We start from the raw sequence: 26,327 nt of genomic DNA on the forward strand, positions 1-26,327 counted from the left end.
TTATTTCAAAGTCTCTTTTATCTGATATGAGTATTGCTACTCCTGCTTTCCTTTGGTCTCCATTTGCATGAAATATATTTTTCCAGCCCTTCACTTTCAGTCTGTATGTGTCCCTTGTTTTGAGGTAGGTCTCTTGTAAACAGCATATATGAGGGTATTGTTTTTGCATTCATTCAGCCAGTCTTTGTCTTTTGGTTGGGGCATTCAACCCATTTACATTTAAGGTAATAATTTATAAATATGATCCCGTTGCCAATTACTTTGTTGTTTTGGGTTCAAGTTTATACACCTTTTCTGTGTTTCCTGTCTAGAGAAGATCCTTTAGCATTTGTTGAAGAGCTGGTTTGGAGGTGCTGAATTATCTCAGCTTTTGACTGTCTGTAAAGCTTTTGATTTCTCCTTCATATCTAAATGAGATCCTTGCTGGGTACAGTAATCTGGGTTGTAGTTTTTTCTCTTTCATCACTTTAAATATGTCTTGCCATTCCCTCTGGCCTTAAGAGTTTCTATTGAAAGATCAGCTGTTATCCTTATGGGAATTCCCTTGTGTGTTATTTGTTGTTTTCCCCTTGCTGCTTTTAATATTTGTTCTTTGTGTTTGATCTTTGTTAATTTGATTAATATGTATCTTGGGATATTTTGCCTTGGATTTATCCTGTTTGGAACTCTCTGGGTTTCTTGGACTTGGGTGGCTAATTCCTTCCCCAATTTAGGGTAGTTTTCAACTATTATCTCCTCAAGTATTTTCTCATGGCCTTTATTTTTGTCTTCTTCTTCTGGGACTCCTATGACTCAAATGTTGGGGTATATGACATTGTCTCAGAGGTCTCTGAGGTTGTCCTCATTTCTTTGAATTCTTTTTTCCCCTCTGCTTCATTTAAGTCCACCATTCTATCTTCCACTTCACTTATCCTATCTTCTGACTTAGTTATTCTACTGTTGGTTCCCTCCAGAGTGTTTTTTATCTCATTTATTGCATTATTCATTGTTTATTGACTTTTTTAATTTCGTCTAGGTCCTTTTTAAACATTTCTTGCATCTTCTCAATCCTTGTCTCCAGGCTATTTTTCTGTAACCCCATTTTGTTTTCAAGATTTTGTATCACCTTTACTATCATTATTCTGAATTCTTTTTCAGGTAGACTCCCTATCTCCTCTTCTTTTGTTTGGTTTGGTGGGCATTTATCCTGTTCCTTTACCTGCTGAATATTTTTCCGCCTTTTCGTCTTGTTTAGATTGCTGTGTTTGGGGTGGCCTTTCCTCCCTGTAGGTGGGGTCGGACAAGTGACTTGTCAAGGTTTCCTGGTTAGGGATGCTTGTGTTGGTGTTCTGGTGGGTGGAGCTGAATTTTTTCTCTCTGGAGTGCAATGAAGTGTCCAGTAGTGATTTTTGAGATGTTTATGGGTTTTGTGTGGCTTTGGGCAGCCTGTATATTAAAGCTAAGAGCTATGCTCCTATGTTGCTGGAGAATTTGCAGGGCATGTCTTGCTCTGGAACTTGTTGGCTTTTGGGTGGAGCTTGGTTTCAGTGTAGATATGGAGACTTTTGGATGGAGCTCATAGTTTTTAGAAACTAAGATTTAATTAAAAACTAATAGTGAACTGGCACACGGTTGAAAGGGAAGAGAGAACACACATAAACACATCAAGGTTTTATATGGCATTTACCAAGTGCCAGTTATTGTATTTCATGTGTTGTTTTGGATACTGTTGTGAATAAAATAGGCATGGTTCTTTGTCATCACAGAATTCATAAACTGTTTGTTTTTTTTTTTTTTTTTCATTTGTTTCCTCTCCTACCCTCTGCAACCACTTGAAACCTGTGCAGTTTTAAATACCAGTCTCAAATCTCACTTACACAATTTTACCTTTTATATCAGTGCAACTAAAGAACTATCAGCCCACATCTTACCTAATCTTTTCATTTGTGGAATCTATGGAATGAGGTACCCTTAACACACCTGCACATTTCATTCAAGGTCAATCTTATATTGACCCCTGACCAAAAAGATTCTGCTTTTCTGGGGCCTTACTTAATTATTGTCCCTTTTCTCTTCTGTATCCTATCTTCCTCTCTTCTGGCTCCATTTCTTCAATCCATAAACATGTTCAAGTTTCTCCTTTCCTCCCTCAAGGATGCCCCAAGGTAATATCAATATTACCACTTGATATTCTGTAAAATCATATTTCTTTGAAGACAGATTCAGCATCATTAAAAAGGCAACAATTTATTGGTATCTAAGCATATTGTTGATGGAATCATGAATCTTAAAAAGTATTATTGGGAACTTTCTAATACTTATATTGCTAATTATCTCCTAGAATTTGTTATGTACAACAACTTTGATCTGGAGTTCCTGGATGAGAAGCCACCTTTCTCTTACAGTGACAAGAACCTCATCAACCCCAAGGACCAAACAGCATACTTTGGCTGCTTCACTCTCCTCTTTTTCACTCTCCTCTTTCACCTTCATCAAGAGGCTCTTTAGTTCTTCTTCATTTTCTGCCATAAGGGTGGTGCCATCTGCAAATCTGAGGTTATTGATATTGCTCTTGGCAATCTTGATTCCAGCTTGTGTTTCATTTAGTCCAGCATTTCTCATGATGTACTCTGCATATTAAGTTAAATAAGCAGTGTGACAACATACAGACTTGAGGTACTTCTTTCCCGATCTGCTGTTCCAACTGTTGTTCCATGTCCAGTTCCAACTGTTGCTTCCTGACCTGCACATAGATTTCTCAGGAGACAGGTCAGGTGGTCTGGTATTCCCATCTCTTGGCTCAAATTGTTGGGATCCACACTGCCAAAGGCTTTGACATAGTCAATAAAGCAGAAGTATATGTTTATCTGGAACTCTCTATACTAACCTGCTTATTGATTTCTATGTCTTCAACCTTAACCTTAATAGACAGGTGTCATTCCTCCTGTCTGCCTTCTCTATGTCATCCTGACTCCTCTGTGCTTCCTCACTCCCTGCACCAATTCCTTATTGAACTTACCATCCTGAATATCAATTTATATCTCTATTTTATCGTCTAGAGTGTGACTTCTCAGTGAAGATATCCTATTAACTGTATTTTATTTAAAATGTTTAACACAATGACTAAGCAGTATGTAAGCATTTGTTGAATGACATGAGTGATACTTTTAAGTCTACTCTTTTTGCAGTGTGTTCTTTCTGCTACAAATGGAACATTAATGCTTTTTCAATATTTTATACAGTTTGTCCAAACCAAGAAACAGTTATGTTTATGTAGGAAAATGGATAGGTTAGTCATCTAAACTCAAGTATCTACAAGACTGGGCTATTACCATAAATATCTGAAGTATCATAATAATAGTAATAAGAAGTGGCTTATCTTGCAGCTTACTCAAGCGTGCACCCTCCACCATAAAGCATTCATACTCAACTGAAAAAAAAAAAAAAAACTGGGGACAAATAAATTTCATATTCTCTAGATTCATGGATTCAAGCTGGTGATACCTGCTATAGATGTACTACAATAAATAACCCCTGTCATCTTAGCTCAGAAAATGGCAACTCATGGAGAAGGAAATGGCCCACTCCAATATTCTTACCTGGAGAATCCCAGGGATGGGGGAGCCTGGTGGGCTGCTATCTATGGGATTGCAAAGAGTCAGACACAACTGAAGCAACTTAGCATGCATATATGCATATAAATGTATTCTACATATTATTTACAAACTGGATAGTACAAAAGATAATGTAATTTTAATAGTTTTATGTTTTCTGCTCTGCTCTTTTGACAGACCCAGTGTGTCCACATACCATGCATTACAATTTTCTTTTTTTTGCTGGGTGCCTTACCCAGATGTATTTTATTTTATTTTTTTTTTCTAATTTTATTTTTAAACTTTACATAATTGTATTAGTTTTGCCAAATATCAAAATGAATCCGCCACAGGTATACATGTGTTCCCCATCCCGAACCCTCCTCCCTCCTCCCTCCCCATACCATCCCTCTGGGCCATCCCAGTGCACCAGCCCCAAGCATCCAGCATCGTGCATCGAACCTGGACTGGCAACTCGTTTCCTACATGATATTTTACATGTTTCAATGCCATTCTCCCAAATCTTCCCACCCTCTCCCTCTCCCACAGAGTCCATAAGACTGTTCTATACATCAGTGTCTCTTTTGCTGTCTCGTACACCGGGTTATCAAGTTTTTCATAAAGTTTCCAATTTTTATTGATTTCATCATAGTGACATATTTTCTATCTGCAGGTTCCAATCATACTTTTGTTGCTATAAATACAGTAAATTTCAAAAAGAGTAAGTAATTAAGATTTTTATAAGAAAAATTATTAACTATTTTTTCTGTACTTTAATAATATCTGAGCATTGTTGTTTTTGTTGTTCAGTTGATAAGTCATGTCCAACACTTTTGCAAACCCATGGACTGTAGCTGACAAGGCTCCTCTGGCCATGGGATTTCCCAGACAAGAATGTTGGGGTGGGTTGACATTTCCTTCTCCAGTGGATCTCAACAACCAAGGGATTGACCTGCATCTCTTGCATTTGCAGGTGGATTCTTTACCACTAAGCCACCAGGGAAAATGAAAGAACTGATTCAAAAAGATATGTGCTCCCCAGTGTACATGGCAGCATTATTTACAGTTGTAGGCTATGGAGGCAACCTGGGAGTCCATCAATGGATAGATGGATAAACAGGATACAGTGTATGTATGTGGTCCAATGTCACTCAGCCACAAAGGAGACTGAAGTTTTGCCATTTGCAACAAACGTGGATGGACTTGGAACATATATTGATCTGGGTAGGATGATTCAGACAAAAAGGAACAAGTACAATGTGGTGATGTGGAATCTAAAAAATAAATCAAACTAGTGAATATAATAAAACAGACTCATGGATACAGAGTACAGACAGGTGGTTGAAAATGGATCTAGGTAAGGGCAAGGTAGGGATAGAGATTTAAGAGGTACAAGCCACTATATACAAAATAAATAAAAGACAAGGATATATTATACAAAACAGGGAACATAGCCAATATTTTATAATAAATATAAATTGAATATAACTTTTACAAGTTGTAAATCACTATGTTGTACACCTGAAACTTATGTAATACTCTACATAAACTGTACATCAGTAAAAATAAAAAATAAAGACTGAGTATAGGAAGAAGTATTTAGCAGTTCCAAAGAGAATAATTTTAACATTAGATAAATTTCTGTGACCTATATTTTCATGTACTAAGGAATAATTAATATTTTCCTTCATATAAAATGTAAATGATAATAGTAACAACAATACAAAACAATAATAATAAATGAGGTAATGTATGTAAATGTTCTTTGTAAAATGTAAAGACATATCTAAATGAATAAGCTGTTGTCTTTAATTTTTTAATCTTTTGCCTACACATCCTAGTACTTCTGTAGCAGGAAAGGCTGGGAAAATTATTCAAGGCAATAGATTTTCACAAATGCTAACAAAGTCAGCTAATTTACCAAAACCATCAGAGTGGAAAATTTGTTTACTTCTTGGGTATCTACCAATGTCATAATGACCAGCAGGTAGAACAAATGAAATAACACATAAGCAAAAAGTACCTATTATATTTACTCTGACTAATCAATGAGAAGGAAAAATCAACAGATCTAGGCCAATATCTCCAGCATAATAATGCATTTTACCTTACAATCCTTATAAGTTCACCTATATCTGGCTCACAAATTCTTCCCTAGCTCTATCTGCAAAATGTAATGACTACATCATTTGTTGTTCTAACTAACCATTTTTAACATTATTTGTATTGGTAAATATTAGTATAAAGAAGAGATTTATCACCATAGCAGCTAGCAATGAGACTTGCGTAGTTCAATTTATATTGAGACCTGTGTCCAACATGGCAGTATTCCATTCTTAAGCTACCTCACTTCTGTGATCATAGGAATATAAATATCCTTTAGTTTCCTCTTATTTTAGCTTACCTCCTTCTCCTCAATGTTTGCCTTACTGTTCTTCTTCCCTGAACTTACAGAGTCATCACATTCTATTTCTGATAACCAAAATTAATGCATTTCCCTCATCCAATATTAATAGATGCAATTTTTATTAATATTATTCAACAATTATAGTTTAAATATATCTATAAACATTTATGCAATATGTCTACAGCATGCAATATCTAATATAAGAGAGAAACAAATAACTTGATTACAATATAATAATACAAAGTAATAAAGTATCTGAGAGAATGAGAATATATCAAATTATATAAAATGATAAGCTTCCTTAAAATATTGTATTTTTTTTTAATTTATTGGGCTTCCCAGGTGGCACTAGTGGAAAAGAATCTGTCTGTCAATGCAGGAAACACAAAAGATGTGAGTTAAATCCCTGTTGGGAGATCCCCTAGAGTAGAAAATGGCAATCCAATCCAGTAATGCTGCCTGAAATTCCATGGGCAGAGAAGCCTGGCCAGCTACAGTCCATGGGGCCACAAAGAGCTGGACATGACTGAGCACAAATTATATGAGTTACAGATGTGCAACAGAGTGACTTATTTACGTACTTGTTCACTCAACAAAATATCCATTGGGGAATGTAAGACGACTAAGACTCCCAGGAATCTCATGGCTATTGCTAGGGATAAACAATATGAAAAATAATTGTAATAAACAACTTAAAAAGTTCAGTGTTTCAAAAAATGTATAGAACAAGAAATAACAAAAGAGGAAAGGCCTCTATTTCAGCCTAAGGAAATCAGGGAAAGTTTGTAAGAAAATAAAATTTCTTCATTATTAGAATTGATAATTCATCAGTTCAGTTCAGTTCAGTTGCTCAGTCGTGTCCAACTTTTTGCGACCCCATGAATTGCAGCACGCCAGGCCTCCCTGTCCATCACCAACTCCCGGAGTTCACTCAAACTCACATCCTTCGAGTCGGTGATGCCATCCATCCAGCCATCTCATCCTCTGTCGTCCCCTTCTCCTCCTGCCTCCAATCCCTCCCAGCATCAGAGTCTTTTCCAATGAGTCAACTCTTCCCATGAGGTGGCCAAAGAACTGGAGTTTCAGCGTAAGCATCATTCCTTCCAAAGAACACCCAGGACTGATTTCCTTTAGAATGGACTGGTTGGATCTCCTTGCTGTCCAAGGGACTCTCAAGAGTCTTCTCCAACACCACAGTTCAAAAGCATCAATTCTTTGGCGCTCAGCTTTCTTCACAGTTCAACTCTCACATCCATACATGGCTACTGGAAAGAAAACATAGCCTTGACTAGATGGACTTTTGTTGGCAAAATAATGTCTCTACTTTTTAATATGCTATCTAGGTTGGTCATAACTTTCCTTTCAAGGAGTAAGCGTCTTTTAATTTCATGGCTGCAATCACCATCTGCAGTGATTCTGGAGCCCCCAAAAAATAAAGTCTGACACTGTTTCCACTGTTTCCCCATCTATTTCCCATGAAGTGATGGGTCCAGATGCCATGATCTTCGTTTTCTTAATGTTGAGCTTTAAGCCAACTTTTTCACTCTCCTCTTTCACCTTCATCAAGAGGCTTTTGAGTTCCTCTTCACTTTCTGCCATAAGGGTGGTGTCATCTGCATATCTGAGGTTATTGATATTTCTCCTGCCAATCTTGATTCCAGTTTGTGCTTCTTCCAGCCCAGCGTTTCTCATGATGTACTCTGCATATAAGTTAAATAAGCAGGGTGACAATATACAGCCTGACGTACTCCTTTCCCTATTTGGAACCAGTCTGTTGTTCCATGTCCAGTTCTAACTGTTGCTTCCTGACCTGCATATGGGTTTCTCAAGAGGCAGGGCAGGTGGTCTGGTATTCCCATCAGCCCAAAATATATCAGGGGTTATGCCAAACGTAAGTTTGGATGAAATTTCTACTTTATACCACAACATCTTAGTAACATATACAGCAAAGACTTACAGAATTATTACTAATTCTATAATATAAAGCATACATTGTAAAAACAATTATAAAGCAACACTGACATATCTATATACTACCATGTGTAAAATAGATAGCTTGCAGAAAACTGCTGTAACACAAGAGATCAGACTGGTGCTCTGTGATGACCTAGAGTGGTGGTGGAGAGGGGTGGATGGGAGGAAGGATCAAGAAGGAGCGGATACATTATAGTTGATTCACGCTGTTGTATGGCAGAAACCAACAAACCATTGTAAAGCAGTTCAGCTCAGTTCAGTCAGTCAGTCGTGTCCGACTCTTTGTGACCACATGGACTGCATTATGCCAGGCCTCCTTGTCCATCACCAACTCCTAGAGTTTACCCCAATTCATCTCCATTGAGTCGGTGATGCCATCCAACCATCTCATCCTCTGTTGTCCCCTTCTCCTCCAGCCTTTAATCTTCCCCAGCCTTGAGTCAGCCCTTCACATCAGGTGGCCAAATATTGGAGTTTCAGCTTCAACATCAGTCCTTTCAATGAACACTCAGGACTGATCTCCTTTAGTAGGGACTGGTTGGATCTCCTTGCAGTCCAAGGGACTCTCAAGAGCCTTCTCCAACACCACAGTTCAAAAGCATCGATTCTTTGGCACTCAGCTTTCTTTATACTCCAACACTCACATACATACATGACTACTGGAAAAACCATAGCCTTAACTAGATGCACCTTTGCTGGCAAAGTAATGTCTCTGCTTTTGAATATGCTGTCTAGGTTGGTCATAACTTTCCTTCCAAGGAGTAAGTGTCTTTTAATTTCATGGCTGCAATCACCATCTGCAGTGATTTTGGAGCCCAAAATAATCAAGTCTGTCACTGTTTCTATTGTTTCCCCATCTATTTGCCCTGAAGTAATGGGACCAGATGCCATGATCTTTGTTTTCTGAATGTTGAGCTTTAAGCCAACTTGTTCACTCTCCTCTTACATTTTCATTGAGTGGGCTCTTTAGTTCTTCACTTCCTGCCTAAAGGTGGTGTGATCTGCATATCTAAGATTATTGATATTTCTCCTGGAAATCTTGATTCCCAGCTTGTGCTTCATTCACAGTGTTTCTCATGATATACTCTGCTTATAAGTTAAATAACCAGGTTGACAGTATACAGCCTTGAAATATTCTTTTTCCTATTTGGAACCAATCTGTTGTTCCATGCCCAGTTCTAACAGTTGCTTCCTGACTTGCATACAGATTTCTCAAGAGGCAGGTCAAGTGGTCTGGTATTCCGATCTCTTGAAGAATTTTATGCAGTTTGTTGTGATCCACACAGTTAGAGGCTTTGGCATAGTCAATAAAGCAAAAATAGATGTTTTTATAGAATTCTATTAAGAAGAGGCAGCAAGAATACACAGAGGAACCATACAAAAAAAAAAAAAAAAAAACTCTTCATGACCCAGATAATAACAATGGTGTGATCACTTACCTAGAGCCAGGCATTCTGGAATGTGAAGTCAAGTGGGCCTTAGGAAGCATCACTAAGAACAAAGCTAGTGGAGGTGATGAAATTCCAGTTGAGCTCTTTCAAATCTTTAAAGATGATGCTGTGAAAGTGCTGCACTCAATATGCCAGCAAATTTGGAAAACTCAGCAGTGGCCATATGGAAATGGTCAGTTTTCTTTCCAATCCCAAAGAAAGGCAGTGCCAAAGAATGCTCAAATTACCACACAATTGCTCTCATCTCACATGCTAGTTAAGTAATGCTCAAAATCCTCCAAGTCATGCTTCAACAATATGTGAACCATGAACTTCCAGATGATCAAGCTGGATTTAGAAAAGATAGAGGAACCAGAGATCAAATTGTCAATATCTGCTGGATCATCAAAAACACAGGAGAGTAAATGTAAAGAAATTATCCTCCAAGCAAAAATAAATTAATTAAATAAAAAGCAATTATAAGTATTACATATCTAAAATGTATATTGACTTTGCAGGCTTATATCCAAAAGACAGAACTGGGGAACTGGAAGCAATAATAATTTAAAAACAAGAGTGGACTGTGCAGCTTTCCTTGAGAGGATTTTAACTAAACGTATGAATGGGAACATGATTTTAAAGACATTGCCAACAAGTTGCATGAAGTTGGAACTAAGACTACCATATAGACCAGGCTATAGCTTTAGTGAAAAAGCGTATTTTTAGTGGCTTGCTAAGAGCTCTTTAAACAAAAAAAAAATCATAATGATGGTCTCCCATGAGAATTTTTATACAATTGCCTGCTCTCATGTAAGTTTCCTATACAAAGTTATGCACTCTGCATTTTCTAAGAGCCCATAAACTGAGAAATTCATGGATATTGCACATAACTCATGCACATGCACACACAACAGCACCACTATTGCCACCAAATGTACAAACACACTGACGTGCTTGGCAGAGTAATGGCAAATTCGCTTTGGAGAAATGTTTCTCTGAAGCAGGTTTCTGTAAATTCTCACAAACAGACTTTGCTAAAATGAGCTCAGTATGCAAAACTATGTAACTAGAATGTTGACAACTCACCTTGAGCAAGCATTAGAATCCACACAAAGAAGTGTTAAGTTACCAAGGGTTTCAGAAATATCAGATAGAAGCTATGATATGTTTAAAATTTTTAAACACATGAGGAGCTACAATATTGAATAATAAAATATATGACAGGAACACAGCTTCTAGGATCAAACGCTTACATATCTCTCTGTTATTCAGATGTAATATGGATATATTTATTAAATTTAGAATTTTACAACCAAGGTGGCAGTGTAGAAGGCCCAATCTTCTGTCTTCCCACAGAGAACAATAATTAGGTAGTTGTCTTCAAATGAAAATAGCTCTTGGAAAGCTCAGGAGCGCACTTACAAAGCTTCAGAAATACCAAAGAGGAAAAATCTTAGTAGCCACACAAAAATGATAGGAAGAAAAATTTCATTTTGTTTTCATCATCCCTGCTCAGTGCCCAAAGGGGGCTCCCAACCTGAGAGGGTTCTCTTGGTCTGGTAAAGCAGAGCAAGGTGAGCGATCAGTTTCCCCAGTCTTTTAGGGAACTGCACCAGGTACCCACTGTGGTTTTACCACATCCAGAGACCAGAGATGCTGAGACATCTAGGAATAATGAAGAAGGGAAGGGCTACCAATAATAGCCATGTGCAGAAAAGACCTGGGTTTCAGGAGCCTGCTTGTCAGAGGATCACAATAGGCTTCATTACTAAGGATCTCAACAGCCCTTAAAGACTTTGCAGACCAGCACAACTTTTATCTGGACCCCAGCAAGCTCGTCTACAGCAGACCCAAGCAGATTTCTCTGCTGAAGAAACCAATTAGAACAACCATCACAGAGTCCCTGTGTATTTCATGGCTGAAATTTTTGTCCTCCATATTTTCACATTCACAGATGCCAGTTGCCTGATTCCCTCGCTGCTTTCTTCCTTCCTCTTTTGCCAGACCCAAGGTCTGTACTAGCATTCAGACCCAGCCTCTAAAATTACATTCATGCAGGATGCCAGCCTGGACCCCTGTAGCCAACTCCCACTGCTGTGTGCACACCGATTATTAGCTCCTATAGCTATATAAGTGCCCACTAAAAGCCAAGGTCCCCACACATGCTGTGGGCCCAGATCTCACCCTGACCTTTCTCACTGGTCTGCACTGCAGTTAGTTACCTACAGCTTGTCCTAGTAGCCAACCACCTGCGCAATCCCTGCCCTGATTCCCATCACCAGCGGCCACCCCATCATGCATGAACTTGCAGTGAGCCCATGCTGTCACATGACTACATGCAAAAAACCTGGGCTTCCAAAACTGCTAGTGTTCTTGCAGCTAACCCTGGATCCTGCTTCCAGTCTCAGCTCTCACCACTGTATGTGCTTATGCAGCCAGCCAAGGATATGCACACCATTGGTTCTAGCCACCACTGTCACCTTCCCTTGACCCTCGCTACTGGATCTGAAGATGCTGTGAGAACCCCAGCAGCTTTAGTGGCCACTGTGCAATCACACCCACTGCTCTTACTAAGGACCATGCAATTTTCAGTGTCATAGACCCCAGCTGCCTGAGCTGATGAGGGAAACATAACAGCACAAAAGGAACACAGTAAATATCCAGTAACTGACCCCAAGGAAATGATGATCCATGAACTGCCTGACAAAGAATGCAAAATAATTGTCTAAGGGTTCTCAACCACAGGAGAAGACCGATAAACAATTTAAAGAATTCAGGAAAGCAATACCAAGAAATGAGAAGTTAAACAACAACAACAACAAAAATAGAAATAGGAAATATAAAAAGAACTAAATAGGAACCTTGGGGCTCAAAAGTATAATGACTCACTGGAGAACTCAATAGAAAGTTTCAACAACAGGCTCAACCAACAAGAGAAAGAATCAGTGAGCTTGAAGACACACTACTTGTAAATATCTAATTGGAGTAACATTTTTAGAAAAGGAGGAAAGAAAGAAAATGAAGAAAACCTATAAGATTTATGAGATACCATAAGATAAACAATCTATGAATTATGGGATTTCTGGAAGAAGAGAAGAAAATAGAAACTGAAAACTTACTTAAAAAATAATGGTTGAAAATTTCCCAGATCAGGGACAAGATTGGGACATTCAAGATCATTCAAGATCACAGGTCACTAAATTCAACTCGAAGGATTCCTATCCTTTTGAATATTTATTGTATTTTCTCCATTCTTTTTTGATATCTTGAAACGTGTGTACTCTCATTGCTCTCAGTTCTTTTTCAGATAGGTTGCCTATTTTCTTTTCACTAATTCTGTCTTAGAAGTTTTTACCTTGCTCCTCCATCTGTAACATACACTTTTGTCCCTTCATTTTTTTGGGGGGGGGATGGGTAGGATTTTGTTCCTGTCTTAATAGTTGTTTGGCCTGAGGTTTCTAGCAGTGGGATTTTCAGGCAGTTGGGTAGAGCTGAGTCTGTGTGTTGAGATGTGAACCTCTGGGATACCTCACTCGGATTAACATTCCCTGGGTCCTGACATACCTTGTCACTCCAGCAGTTCAGACTCAGTGCTACCACTTCAGGGGCTCAGGCATGATTTCTGCACTGTAAACTGGGATCCCACAAGTTGTGGAGTGTGGAAAAGCAAAAAAAAAAAAAAAAAAAAGAGAGAGAGAGAGAGAAAGAGAAAAGAAAGGAGCATCAACATATATACACTATTATGTATAAGATGGATAGCTGTTGAGAAGTTGCTGTGTAGCACAGGGAGTCCAATCTGGCACCCTGTGATGACCTGGAGCAATGAGATGGGGGGAGGGAAGGGAGGCTTTGGAAGGAGGGATGTATGTATACTCATAATATATAAATATAGGTATACGTATGTATACTTTGTATTGTTGTATGGCAGAAACCAACACAACATTGTAAAAAAAAATTAGAAAAAAGAAAAATAAAAGACTTGAATAGGCATTTCTCTAAAGACAAATTGATACATGAAAAGATGCTCAACATTAGAGAAATCAATCAATCTAGGAAATGCAAATCAAAACCACAATGTGATATCACTTCATACCTGTTAGAATGGCTATTATCAATAAGACAAGTGATAATTGTGTAAAAAGTAAAACTGTGAAGATGTGGAGAAAAAGGAACCCTCAAACTTTGTGGGGGGCAGGGAGGATACAAATTGGTATAGCCACTATAAATAACAGCATAGAGGCACCTTAAAAAATTAAAATGGTACAACCATATTATTCATCAATGCCACTTTGTGGTATATATCTGAAGGGAATTAAATCACTATCTCAAAGAGATATCTGCACAGCCATGTTAACTGCAGCATTATTGTACATGATTATTATACAGTAACCAATGCAAGGAAACAACCTAAGTGTTCACTATAGGGTGAATAAATAATATAAATATATAATACTTTTATAAAATTTTATGAATTGATGCAACAGTATAATTTTTAGCACCAAACTAAAAGCCAGTATCTTAGATTAGAGTTTCAAATCTCTTCAAGTTTTTTTCTTCTGTAAAGTATAAAATAAAAATTAATTGAACCAAATTACCAGATTACTTAGTACATAAAAATTGAGAGTGGACCAATTTGCATGAAAAATCCACTTGATATTACATGAAAATCAAAGGAACAGGAAAGTATGAAATAAGAAACTCACTTAGTAACTCCAAGCTATATGCCAAATTAATAGTACTTACATAAATATATCCAAATCTTGGTGGAACTTTCATGAGGTTAAGGTCCAATCCAGCAATACTTTTATCGAAAGTGAAAGCAAAAGTGAAGGTGCTTTAAATTAAAGAACTTTATTGAGTTCAAACTGAAAATTTCCGTGTTAAATTTGATGTTTCTCATAACTTCCAGGAAAATTATAGCCAGTTATTTTGTCAGAACAAGTTTTCCAGGTTAGTGAATCTACTCAATTAATCAAATTCTAGTTCCTAATGAATATAGAATTAGAACTGAATATTCTTTCTTGGTAGAATTTCTTTATAAACCTTAATGCAAACATTCATGAAAATAATTGGTATTTGTTATACAGAATCTGAATACCTGGTTTTCAATGAACTGTGGCATTTTACTCTCTAACCCTTTTGTGCTCCTATTAAACACTAGAACTACTTAAATTGATACACAAATATAGAAAATTTGTGTTCATAAGATCAGCCACTTACTAATTGCCTCATATATACTCTTAAGATGATAGACTTACATGCATGCTCATTTGCTCAGTGCTGTTCGACTCTTTGAGAACTCTTGCACTGTGGACCACCAGGCTTATCTGTCCATAGCTTGTTCAGGGAAAGAATACTGGAGTGGATTGCCATTTTCTACTCCAGGGGATCTTTTTGACACAGGGATCAACCCGTCCACATCTCTTGCATTTCCTGCATTGGCAGGTGGATTGTTTACCACTGAGCCACTTGGGAAGTCCAGTCTTATGTATATTATCTCATATGATCCTTGACATTTTATATATTCATTGTTGTGGTTGTTCAGTTGCTCAGTCGTGCCTGACTATTTGCAACCCCATGGACTACAACATGCCAGGCTTACCTGTCCTTCACTATCTCCTGGAGCTTGCTCAAACTCATGTCCATGGAATCAGTGATACCATCCAACCATCTCATCCTCCGTTATCCACTGCTACACCTGTCTTCTATATTTCACAACATTAGGGTCTTTTCTAATGAGTCAACTCTTCACATCACGTGGCCAAAGTACTGGAGCTTCAGTTTCAGCATCAGTACTTCCACTGAGGATTCAGGACTGATTTCCTTTAGGATTGACTGGTTTGATCTCCATGCAGTCCAAGGGACTGTCAAGAGACTTCAACCACAGTTCAAAAGCATGAATTCTAGGTGCTCAGCTTTCTTTATGGTTGAAATCTCACATCCATATATGACTTCTGGGAAAAACATAGCCTTGACTAGATGAACCTTTGCTGCAAAGTAATGTCTTTGCTATTCAATACACTGTCTAGATTTGTCACATCTTTTCTTTTAAGAAGCAAGGGTCCTTTAAATTCATGGCTGCAGTCACCATCTGCAGTGATTTTGGAGCCCAAGAAAATAAAGCCTCTAATTGTTTCCATTGTTTTCCCATCTATTTGTCATGAAGTGATGGGACTGGATGCCATGATCTTAGTTTTTTGAATGTTGAGTTTTAAGCCAGACATTTTAACTCTTGTCTTTCACCTTCATCAAGAGGCTCTTTAGTTCCCCTTTGCTTTCTGCCATAAGAGTGGTGTCATATTCATATCTGAGGTTACTGATATTTCTCCATGCAATCTTGATTCCAGCTTGTGCTTCATCCAGCCCAGAATTTTACATGATATACTCTTCATATAAGTTAAATAACCAGAGTGACAATATACAGCCTTAGCATACTCCTTTCCCAATTTGGAACCAGTCTGTTGTTCCTGTCCAGTTCTAACTGTTGCTTCTTAACTTGCGTACAGGTTTCTCAGGAGGCAGGTAAGGTTGCCTGATAGACCCATTTCTTTAAGATTTTTCCATAGTCTGTTGTGATCTACACAGTCAAAGGTTTTAGTGTAGTCAATGAAACAGAAATAAATGTTTTCCTGGAATTCTCTTGACTTTTCTATGATCCAACTGATGTTGGAAATTTGGACTCTGGTTACTCTCCCTTTCTAAATGCACCTTGAACATATGAAAGTTCTCAGTTCACATACTTTTGAAGGCTAGCTAGAAGAATTTTGAGCATTACTTTGCTAGCATGTGAAATGAAAGCAATTGTGCGGTAGTCTGAACATTTTTTGACATTGCCCTTCTTTGGGACTGGAATGAAAACTGACCTGTTTCTGTCCTGTGGCCAGTGCTGAGTTTTCCAAATTCCCTGGCATACTGAATGCAGCACATCCACAGCATTATCTTTTTAGGATTTATTTTTATTTATTTTTTTATTTTTTAACTTTACAATATTGTATTGGTTTTGCCATATATCAACATGAATCTGCCACAGGTATACACGTGTTTCCTATCCTGAGCCCTCCTCCCTCCTCCCTCCCCGTCCCATCCCTCTGGGTCGTCCCAGTGCACCAGCCCTAAGCATCCAGTATCATGCATCCAACCTGGACTGGCGACTCATTTCATATATGATATTATACATGTTTCAATGCTATTCTCCCAGATCATCCCACCCTCTCCCTCTCCCACAGAGTCCAATAGACTGTTCTATACATCTGTGTCTCTTTTGCTGTCTCTCATACAGGGTTATTGTTACCAACTTTCTAAATTCCATATATATGCATTAGTATACTGTATTGGTGTTTTTCTTTCTGGCTTACTTCACTCTGCATAATAGGCTCCAGTTTCATCCACCTCATTAGAACTGATTCAAATGTATTCTTTTTAATGGCTGAGTAATACTCCATTGTGTATATGTACCACAGCTTTCTTATCCATTCATCTGCTGATGGACATCTAGGTTGTTTCCATGTCCTGGCTATTATAAACAGTGCTGCGATGAATAGTGGGGTACATGTGTCTCTTTCAATTCTGGTTTCCTCAGTGTGTATGCCCAGCAGTAGGATTGCTAGGTCATAAGGCAGTTCTATTTCCAGTTTTTTAAGGCATCTCCACACTGTTCTCCATAGTGGCTATACTAGTTTGCATTCCAACCAACAGTGTAAGAGGGTTCCCTTTTCTCTACACCCTCTCCAGTATTAATTGCTTGTAGACTTTTGGATTGCAGCCATTCTGACTGGCGTGAAATGGTACCTCATAGTGGTTTTGATTTGCATTTCTCTGATAATGAGTGATGTTGAGCATCTTTTCATGTGTTTGTTAGCCATCTGTATGTTTTCATTGGAGAAATGTCTACTTAGTTCTTTGGCCCATTGTTCGGTTGGGTCATTTATTTTTCTGAAATTGAACTGTAGGAGTTGCTTGTATATTTTTGAGATTAGTTGTTTGTCAGTTGCTTCATTTGCTATTATTTTCTCCCATTCTGAAGGCTATCTTTTCACCTTGCTTATAGTTCCCTTTGTTGTGCATAAGCTTTTAAGCTTAATTAGATCCCATTTGTTTATTTTTGCTTTTATTTCCAATATTCTGGGAGTTGGGTCATAGAGGATCCTGCTGTGATGTATGTCGGAGAGATATATCAAGCTACCAACGGTATTTTTCACAGAGCTAGAACAAATAATTTCACAATTTGTATGGAAATACAAAAAACACAAAAATCAAATAGCCAAAGTCATCCTGAGAAAGAAGAATGGAACTGGAGGAGTCAACCTGCCTAACTTCAGGCTCTACTACAAAGCCACAGTCATCAAGACAGTATGGTACTGGCACAAAGACATAAAAATAGATCAATGGAACAAAATAGAAAGCCCAGAGATAAATCCACGCACCTATGGACACCTTATCTTTGACAAAGGAGGCAAGAATATACAATGGATTAAAGACAATCTCTTTAACAAGTGGTGCTGGGAAAACTGGTCAACCACTTGTAAAAGAATGAAACTAGAAAACTTTCTAACACCATACACAGAAATAAACTCAAAATGGATTAAAGATCTAAACGTAAGACCAGAAACTATAAAGCTTTTTAGGATTTAAATAGCTCAGCTGGAATTCCATCACCACCACCAGCTTTTTTTGTAGTAATGCTTCCTAAGGCCCACTTGACTTCACACCCCAAAATATCTGGCTCTAGGTGAGTGATCACACCATTGTGGTTATCTGGTCTTTATGGTCTTTTCTGCATAGCTCTTCTGTGTATCCTTGCCACCTCTTCTTAATATCTTCTACTTCTGTTAGGTCCATACCGTTTCGGTCCTTTATTGTGCCCATCTTGCTTTAAATGTTCCCTTGGTATCTCTAATTTTCTTGAAGAGCTCTGTAGTCTTTCCTATTCTATTTTTTCCCTTTATTTATTTGCATTTATCATTTAGGAAGACTTTCTTATCTCTCCTTCCTATTCTTCGGAACTCTACATTCAGATGGGTATATCTTTCCATTTCTCCTCTGTCTCTTGTCTAGGTCACTTCTCCATTTCCTGGGTCCTTTTGCACAGAACAAATTGTTTGCACCCTCCAAGAGTCACTGGTGGGTCTGTGATTTGATTTTAAACACAATTGTGCACCTCCTACTGTCTTGTCTCAGCTTCTCCTTTGCCCTTGGAGTGGGGTATCTTATTTTGGTGGGATCCAAAAATTTCCAATCAATGGTTGTTCAGCATTAGTTGCAATTCTGGTGTTTTTACAGGAGAAGATGAGCATACTTCTACTCCACCATCTTATTCGTCCCAACTATATTGATAGTTGAGACGAATAAGAATAAGGAATTTAGCCTAGGTTAGGATTAGTACAAGATGACACCACTCTTATGGCAGAAAGTGAAGAGGAACTAAAGAGTCTCTTGATGAAGAGACACTTGTTTCTTGGAAGAAAATCTATTACAAACCTGGATAGTGCATTAAAAGTCAGAAACATTACTTTGCTCACAAAGTTTTTAATAGTTCAAGCTACAGTTTTCCCAGTAGTTATGTACAGATGTGAAAGTTGAACCATAAAGAAGGCTGAGCACTGAAGAACTGATGACTTAGAACTGTTGGGGAAGACTCTTGAGAGTCCCTTGGACTGCAAGGAGATCAAATCTTAGTCAATTCTAAAGGAAATAAACTCTGAATATTCACTAGAAAGACTGATGCTAATGCTAAAGCTCCAGTACTTTGGCCACCTGATGTGAAGAGCTGACTCCTTAGAAAAAAATCTGATGCTGGGAAAGATTGAAGGCAGGAGTAGAAGGGGACGACAGGGGACCACATGGTTGGATTGCATCACTGACTCAATGGACATGAATTTGAATGAACTCCAGGAGATGTGGAGGACAGGGAAGCCTCGTGTGCTGCAGTCCATGGGGTTGCAATTGGTCAGACATGACTGAGTGACTGAATAATAACAAACTGGTTATAAGTAAAAACACTATGGTTTGAATTTATTTGCAAAGTTTGCAGTCTTTCCCCTATATCAATGTCAGTTCTATCTTAGTCTTACTTAGATGAACATAGACTGTGGTCCCTTAGTTGGGCTTTAATTTTTGTGAAACATGCATGTATCTCTTGGAGAACATCATCTAAAGAAAATCAATAGCACTTTTATTTTAATTGTTACTCTCCTCTGATTTAATTAAATTTCTTAGTCTCTATCCCCAATTTCAAGACACAAATAGAAAAGAACAAAATAAAAATTTCCAGATTTTATTAACTTATCTTATATAATTATTCTTCATAATTTCCTAAATCCCAGATATAGAACATAGATAAAAATGTTATCAGGATTGCTATTTTTTTCAAGAGCCTATTACTGCAAGTTTCTTATGTTTCACAAGGAACTATTCCACTATCCAACATTCTAGGCTTCTTAATGAATTTATCAGTTAAATTTGTAACTAAATCTTTCCATAACTAAAAAAGTTCTTAAACTAGCTATATAAACCCAGAAGAAATAGGTCTTTAGCCATATGAGGTTAACTGTAAGAATTTGGAATTCAAACATTCTTGATTTACTGTATATACAAGAAAGAGTATCCTTTAATGCAGGTCTGTATCCATTAAGTTTTAATTTAAAACTCATCCAAGTTTGAAATCAGTCATGTCAAAAGAGGGATCAGAATATGATTTTGCAAGAATCTTGAGAAAAGTTTTTTTGTTTTTGTTTTTCTCTTTATGAATTGGCCTTCTTGTCCTTGTGACAACTGGGAGCATGGGAAAGAAAGGTCAAGACTAGGCTGTGTACATGTTTACCTGAAGTTCTTTTAAATTCTTCAGGGAAACTTGGTTCCATTGGGTTTGAGAATTGCTCCCACCTAGAAGCTACACGGTAGCTCAGTTGGTGAAGAATCTGCCTGCAATGCAGGAGACCCCGGTCCTATTCCTGGGTTGGGAAGATCCCCTGGAGAAGGGACAGGCTACCCACTCCAGTATTCTTGGGCTTCCCTGGTGTCTCAGATGGTTAAAGAATCTGCCTACAGTGTGGGTGGACCTAGGTTCTATCCCTGGGTTAGAAAGATACCCTGGAGGAGGGCATGGCAACCCACTCCAGAATTCCTGCCTGGAGAATCCCCATAGAAAGAGGAGCCCTGGTGGATGGCAGTCCATGAGGTCACACACGACTGAGCGGCTAAGCATGCACATGCTCAGAAGCTACACAACTGGCCACAATTCCACTAACCTTCTAGGATAGCACAGTAGTTATTTCTCATATAGAATAAACTCTTGTTTTCAAATGTAAATCAAGAGAACTCTAAAGTTGTGGTAAAAACTGAAACCTACCTTGCAAAAGAGAAAAAAAAGTAACAATTTAGACTAAGTAGCAAATGCAATCTAATTCAAAATAGAAAAGACAAATAAATGCATATAGTTTAAGAAGGACAGCACTGAGGTAATTTAAATGCTCCTCCAATTAATAATCAGACATTTTCAAGTATAATATCATATTTTTGCATATAATACAAAATACAGAGAAAAATTTGCATTTGTCATACTTAAAAATTTCTAGCATAGGATTTGTCACATTATCATGGAGAACTATATATTAGTTTATTTTAGTCAAATTTTCCTTAATTTAATTTGGTTTCTTGAGTAAACCTCTTGTTATCTTGTTCACTGCAGGGCATTGAGTACAGCCTCAAGAGTTCATTAATTATTTCTATGACTGATTGCACAGTTCACTTTTTCTCTTTCCTCATATTATATTCCTGACATATCAATGATTCAGAATTTTTTTCATAAACTGTAGATGTGGAGTCAACAATTTTAAAGTGTGCTAATAGTTTTTCTTCTTCTTCTATTTTAGTCTGTTCCCAGTATTCCAGAGGAGTATTTGCCATTTTTGGACTCTATGATAAGAGGTCAGTACATACCTTGACCTCATTCTGCAGCGCCTTGCATATCTCCCTCATCACACCAAGTTTTCCTACTGAGGGGGAGAGCCAGTTTGTGCTGCAGCTAAGGCCTTCCTTAAGAGGAGCCCTTTTGAGTCTGCTGGATCACTATGAATGGAACTGTTTTGTATTCCTGTATGACACAGACAGGGGTAAGTTGAAATTCCACATCTACGTAAGTAAAACTCTAATTTTCAGTTTAAATTGCTTTGTATCATTTGTGTGATTTAGCAATATATTTTGATCCCTAATATGGCTTAAATGAGAAAATGGTCAATATGAATTCTTACTGTTTTTATCTTGATTCTGGGGAAAATTTTCTAATTAAATGAACTTCAAACTTACAAGGTCACTCAAGCAATGTCTGCTCTGTTACTTAGTTGAAATTGTAATATATATATATATATATATATTTTTTTTTTTTTTTAATTTCCATGATGATATGTCAGGTGTAGTCATAAAATAAGTGTGTTTTTTTTTTTTTTACCTCAAATGCATGTCCTTTAATATTTCAGAAGATTTTAAAACAGTATCAGGTTGAGTTAATTCTGTAATCGAAGGGTCATGACAATGAGAATAAAGATTTGGTGGTAAGGCCTCTGCTTGCTGGCAACCTTTCACTTTATCTTTTCCTATAAGTCTATATAGATTAATAAGTGATAAAATATGATCCTTGTATTGGATAAATAAGATAGATAACATCAAATGGGGAACACCTGTGGCAGATTCATGTTGATGTATGGCAAAACCAATACAATATTGTAAAGTAATTAGCCTCCAATTAAAATAAATAAATTTATATTTAAAAAATTATGGCAATACATACAATTTTGTACAATGTTGAAATATTTTGACTTTATTTGGAGATATATCTTAAAGAATTCCAATTCTTGCTCAGTTTTGCTCTGTATTTGGTGACCAAAATCATAGCAATATATTATGTTTCAAAACAAACGTCAGGGAAGCATGGACAAAACATAGGGTTTTGTCCAGTCCTTTTTCCTTAAAGCATAAGATTTATAAGCAAAGAAGAAGTTATAGCAAAAGTTCAACCAGGCAACATTTTAGGAACATGCTTGAGTAAGTCTATCTGTAAAATGAATTTAAAATAAATGTAAAGATAATAAACAAGCAAAATAAGTCATTTTAATATATAATTATCTTCAAATTCCAAATATTCAGAATATTATATTCAGAGATGAAAATTCATTAAATGAATTTATTTCTCATTAAAATTTGCATATTTAATGATATTTAATTTACACACCAATGACAGCCCTTTGCTTAAATTGGCATTCTTGGTAAACTTACCATTTGGAAACAAGCTCAGAAAATTTAATATCATCAGTGTATTTTCTTCAGAATTGTAGCATACCCTAATTCTCACTTGGAAATTTGGGAGCATATCTATATTTCATGATGTCATTTTCCAATAGCTGGCAATTCAAAGCATCCTAGAGGATGAATTACAGACTAAAAAATTACCACTTTGTTCATTTCTAACTTTTAGAATTATCCTTAAGCAAAAGGACACTGAAAATGGAATCATAATGCAAATGAAAACAACTATGAGATACTACTATATATCTATCAGAATGGCCAAAATTCAGAGCACTGACAACATCAAAAGATGATTAGGACATGGAGAAACAGGAACTCCCCTTCATTGTTGGTGGGAACACAAAGTGGTATAGCTATTTTGGAAGACAATTTGACGATTCCTTACAAAATTAAGTTTATTCCTATTATACGATCCAGCAGCCATGATCCTTAATATTTTCATCCAAATCACAGAAAAATCTTCACACAGATGTTTATAACAGTTTTATTCATATTAGCCACAACTTAGAAGCAACCAAGATGCCCTTCAGTAGGGGAAGAGAAGATTAAACTGTGGTTGCTGTTCAGTCATTAAGTCATGTTGGACTTTGAGACCCCATGGACTGCAGCATGCCAGGCTTCCCTGTCCTCCACTATCTCCCAGAGTGCTCAAATTCATGTGCATTGAGTCAGTGATGCCATCCAACCACCTGATCCTCTGTCACCCCCTCTCCTCCTGCCCTTAATCTTTCCCAGCATCAGAGTCTTTTCCAACGAATCAGCTCTTTGCATCAGGTGGCCAAAGTACTAGAGCTTCAGCTTCAGTATCAGTTCTTCCAATGAATATTCAAGGTTGATTTCCTTTAGGATTGACTGGTTTGATCTCCTTGCTGTCCAAGGAATTCTCAAGAGTCTTCTCCAGCATCTCAGTTTGAAAGGATCAATTCTTCAGCATTCAGTTGTCTTTACGGTCCAACTTTTCACATCTGTACATGACTACTGGAAAAACCATAGCTTTGACTTATATGGACCTTTGTCCAAAAAGTGATGTATCTAATTTTTAATATGCTGTTTAGGTTTGACATAGCTTTTCCTCCAAAAAGCAAGTGTCTTTTAACTTTTTGGCTACACGTCACCATCCACAGTGATTTTGGAGTCCAAGAAACTAAAATCTGTCACTGTTTCCACCTTTTCCCCATTTATTTGCCATGAAGTGATGGAACTGGATGCCATGATCTTGCTTTTTGAATATTGAGCTTTAAGAAGGTTTTTTCACTCTGCTCTTTCACACTCATCAAGAGACTCTTTAGTTCTTCTTCACTTTCTGCCATTGGAGTGGTGTCATCTGCATACCTCACGTTGCTGATATTTCTCCCAGCATTCTTGATTCCAGCTTGTCATTCATTCAGCCTGGCATTTCACATGATGTACTCTGCATATAAGTTAAGTAAGCAGGGTGACCCTATACAGCCTTGTCATACTCCTTTCCCAATTTTGAAACAGCTTGTTGTTCTATGTCTGGTTCTAACTCTTGCTCCTTAACCTGCAAACAGGTTTCTCAGGAGACAGGTAAGGTCGCCTGATATTCCCATCTCTTAAAGAATTGTCCACAGTTTGTTTTGATCCACACAGTCGAAGGCTTCTACATAGTCAATGAAGCAGATGTTTTTCTAGAATTTCCTTGCTTTTTCTAAGATCTGACGGATGTTGGCAATTCGATTTTAGGTGTTTAAAAGCTGAATCATGATGTTAAGAAATATATACTAGAATATGGATGAGATGGCTCTTTCTGTGGTTTGTTATGACACAGCTCAGTTTGCCACTATGGGCAGAGTTGCTCTGTGAAATACCATAAGGAACTGTCTTGCTTCTTTCTTTGCCTTGTGCAAACTAGTCTCTGGCAAGTAGAGAGTTCTAGGCATTCATGCATCAACCTCCCCTCCCAATAAGGATTAAAATGGTACTGAAAGTGAAAGTGTTAGTGATTCAGACCTGTCCAACTCTTTACAACCCCCTGAACTGTAACACACCGGGCTTCTCTGTTGATGGAATTCTCCAAACAAGAATACTGGAGTGGGTAGCCATTCCTTTTTCCAGGGGATCTTCCCCATCCAGGGATGAAACTCACATCTCGTATGTCTGATTTGGGTTGTTCTATTGTGGAAACCAACGTGACTTCTCAGTCACTCAGTCCTGTCTGACTCTTTGTGACCCCATGGACTGTAGTGTACTAGGCTACATGGGATTTTTCCCAGCAGGATTTTTGGAATGGATTGCTATTTCCTTTTACAGGAGATCTTTCCAACCCAGGAATTGAACTTACATCTCCCGTGTCTCCTGCACTGGCCGGTAGATTCTTTACCACTGAGCCATCTGGGAACACAACACTGTAAATCAATTATCCTTCAGTTCAGTTCAGTTCAGTCACTCAGTCATGTCCGACTCTTTGTGATCCCATGAATCACAGCACACCAGGCCTCCCTGTCTATCACCATCTCCCAGAGTTCACTCAAACTCACGTCCATCCAGTCGGTGATGCCATCCAGCCATCTCATCCTCTGTCGTCCCCGTCTCCTCCTGCCCCCAATCCCTCCCAGCATCAGAGTCTTTCCAATGAGTCAACTCTTCACATGAGGTGGCCAAAGTACTGGAGTTTCAGCTTTAGCATCATTCTTTTCAAAGTACACCCAGGGCTGATCTCCTTCAGAATGGACTGATTGGATCTCCTTGCAGTCCAAGGGACTCTCAAGAGTCTTCTCCAACACCACAGTTCAAAGGCATCAATTCTTCGGCACCCAGCTTTCCTCACAGTCCAACTCTCACATCCATACATGACCACTGGAAAAACCATAGCCTTGACTAGACGGAACTTGATGGCAAAGTAATGTCTCTGCTTTTGAATATGCTATCTAGGTTAGTCATAACTTTTCTTCCAAGGAGTAAGTGTCTTTTAACTTCATGGCTGCAGGCATCATCTGCAGTGATTTTGGAGCCCAAGAAAATAAAGTCTGACACTGTTTCCACTGTTTCCCCATCTATTTCCCATGAAGTGATGGGACCAGATGCCATGATCTTAGTTTTCTGAATGTTCAGCTTTTAGCCAACTTTTTCACTCTCTTCTTTCACCTTCATCAAGAGGCTTTTGAGTTCCTCTTCACTTTCTGCCAGAAGGGTGGTGTCATCTGCATATCTGAGGTTATTGATATTTCTCCTGGCAATCTTAATTCCAGCTTCTTCTTCTTCCAACCCAGCATTTCTCATGATGTACTCTGTATAGAAGTTAAATAAGCAGAGTGACAATATACAGCCTTGACATACTCCTTTTCCTATTTGGAACCAGTCTGTTGTTCCATGTCCAGTTCTAACTGTTGCTTCCTGACCTGCATATAGGTTTCTCAAGAGGCAGGTCAGGTGATCTTGTATTCCCATCTCTTTCAGAATTTTTCACAGTTTATTGTGATCCACACAGTAAAGGCTTTGGCATAGTCAATAAAGCAGAAATAGATGCTTTTTTGGAACTCTCTTGCTTTTTTGATGATGCAGAGAATGTTGGCAATTTGATCTCTGGTTCCTCTGCCTTTTCTAAAACCAGCTTGAACATCTGGAAGTTCACAGTTCACGTCCTTCAATTAATAAATAAATAAATATAAAAAATTTTGCTTTGCT

At 37.9% G+C, this 26,327-nt stretch overlaps 1 protein-coding gene across 11 annotated transcripts in view; it reads left to right on the plus strand.

The window, feature by feature from the left end:
- Positions 1-26,327, plus strand: part of GRIA4 (glutamate ionotropic receptor AMPA type subunit 4) — a 678,364-nt gene that overhangs the window by 236,285 nt on the left and 415,752 nt on the right. For all 11 annotated transcript variants that reach the window (XM_027563975.1, XM_027563976.1, XM_027563974.1 and 8 more), the window contains one exon: positions 21,254-21,493. In XM_027563975.1, coding sequence (XP_027419776.1) covers positions 21,254-21,493 — 240 coding nt within the window. The remainder of the gene's footprint in view (positions 1-21,253; positions 21,494-26,327) is intronic.

Source organism: Bos indicus x Bos taurus, chromosome 15 (assembly GCF_003369695.1).
Source record: "Bos indicus x Bos taurus breed Angus x Brahman F1 hybrid chromosome 15, Bos_hybrid_MaternalHap_v2.0, whole genome shotgun sequence".
Classification (NCBI taxonomy): domain Eukaryota; kingdom Metazoa; phylum Chordata; class Mammalia; order Artiodactyla; family Bovidae; genus Bos; species Bos indicus x Bos taurus.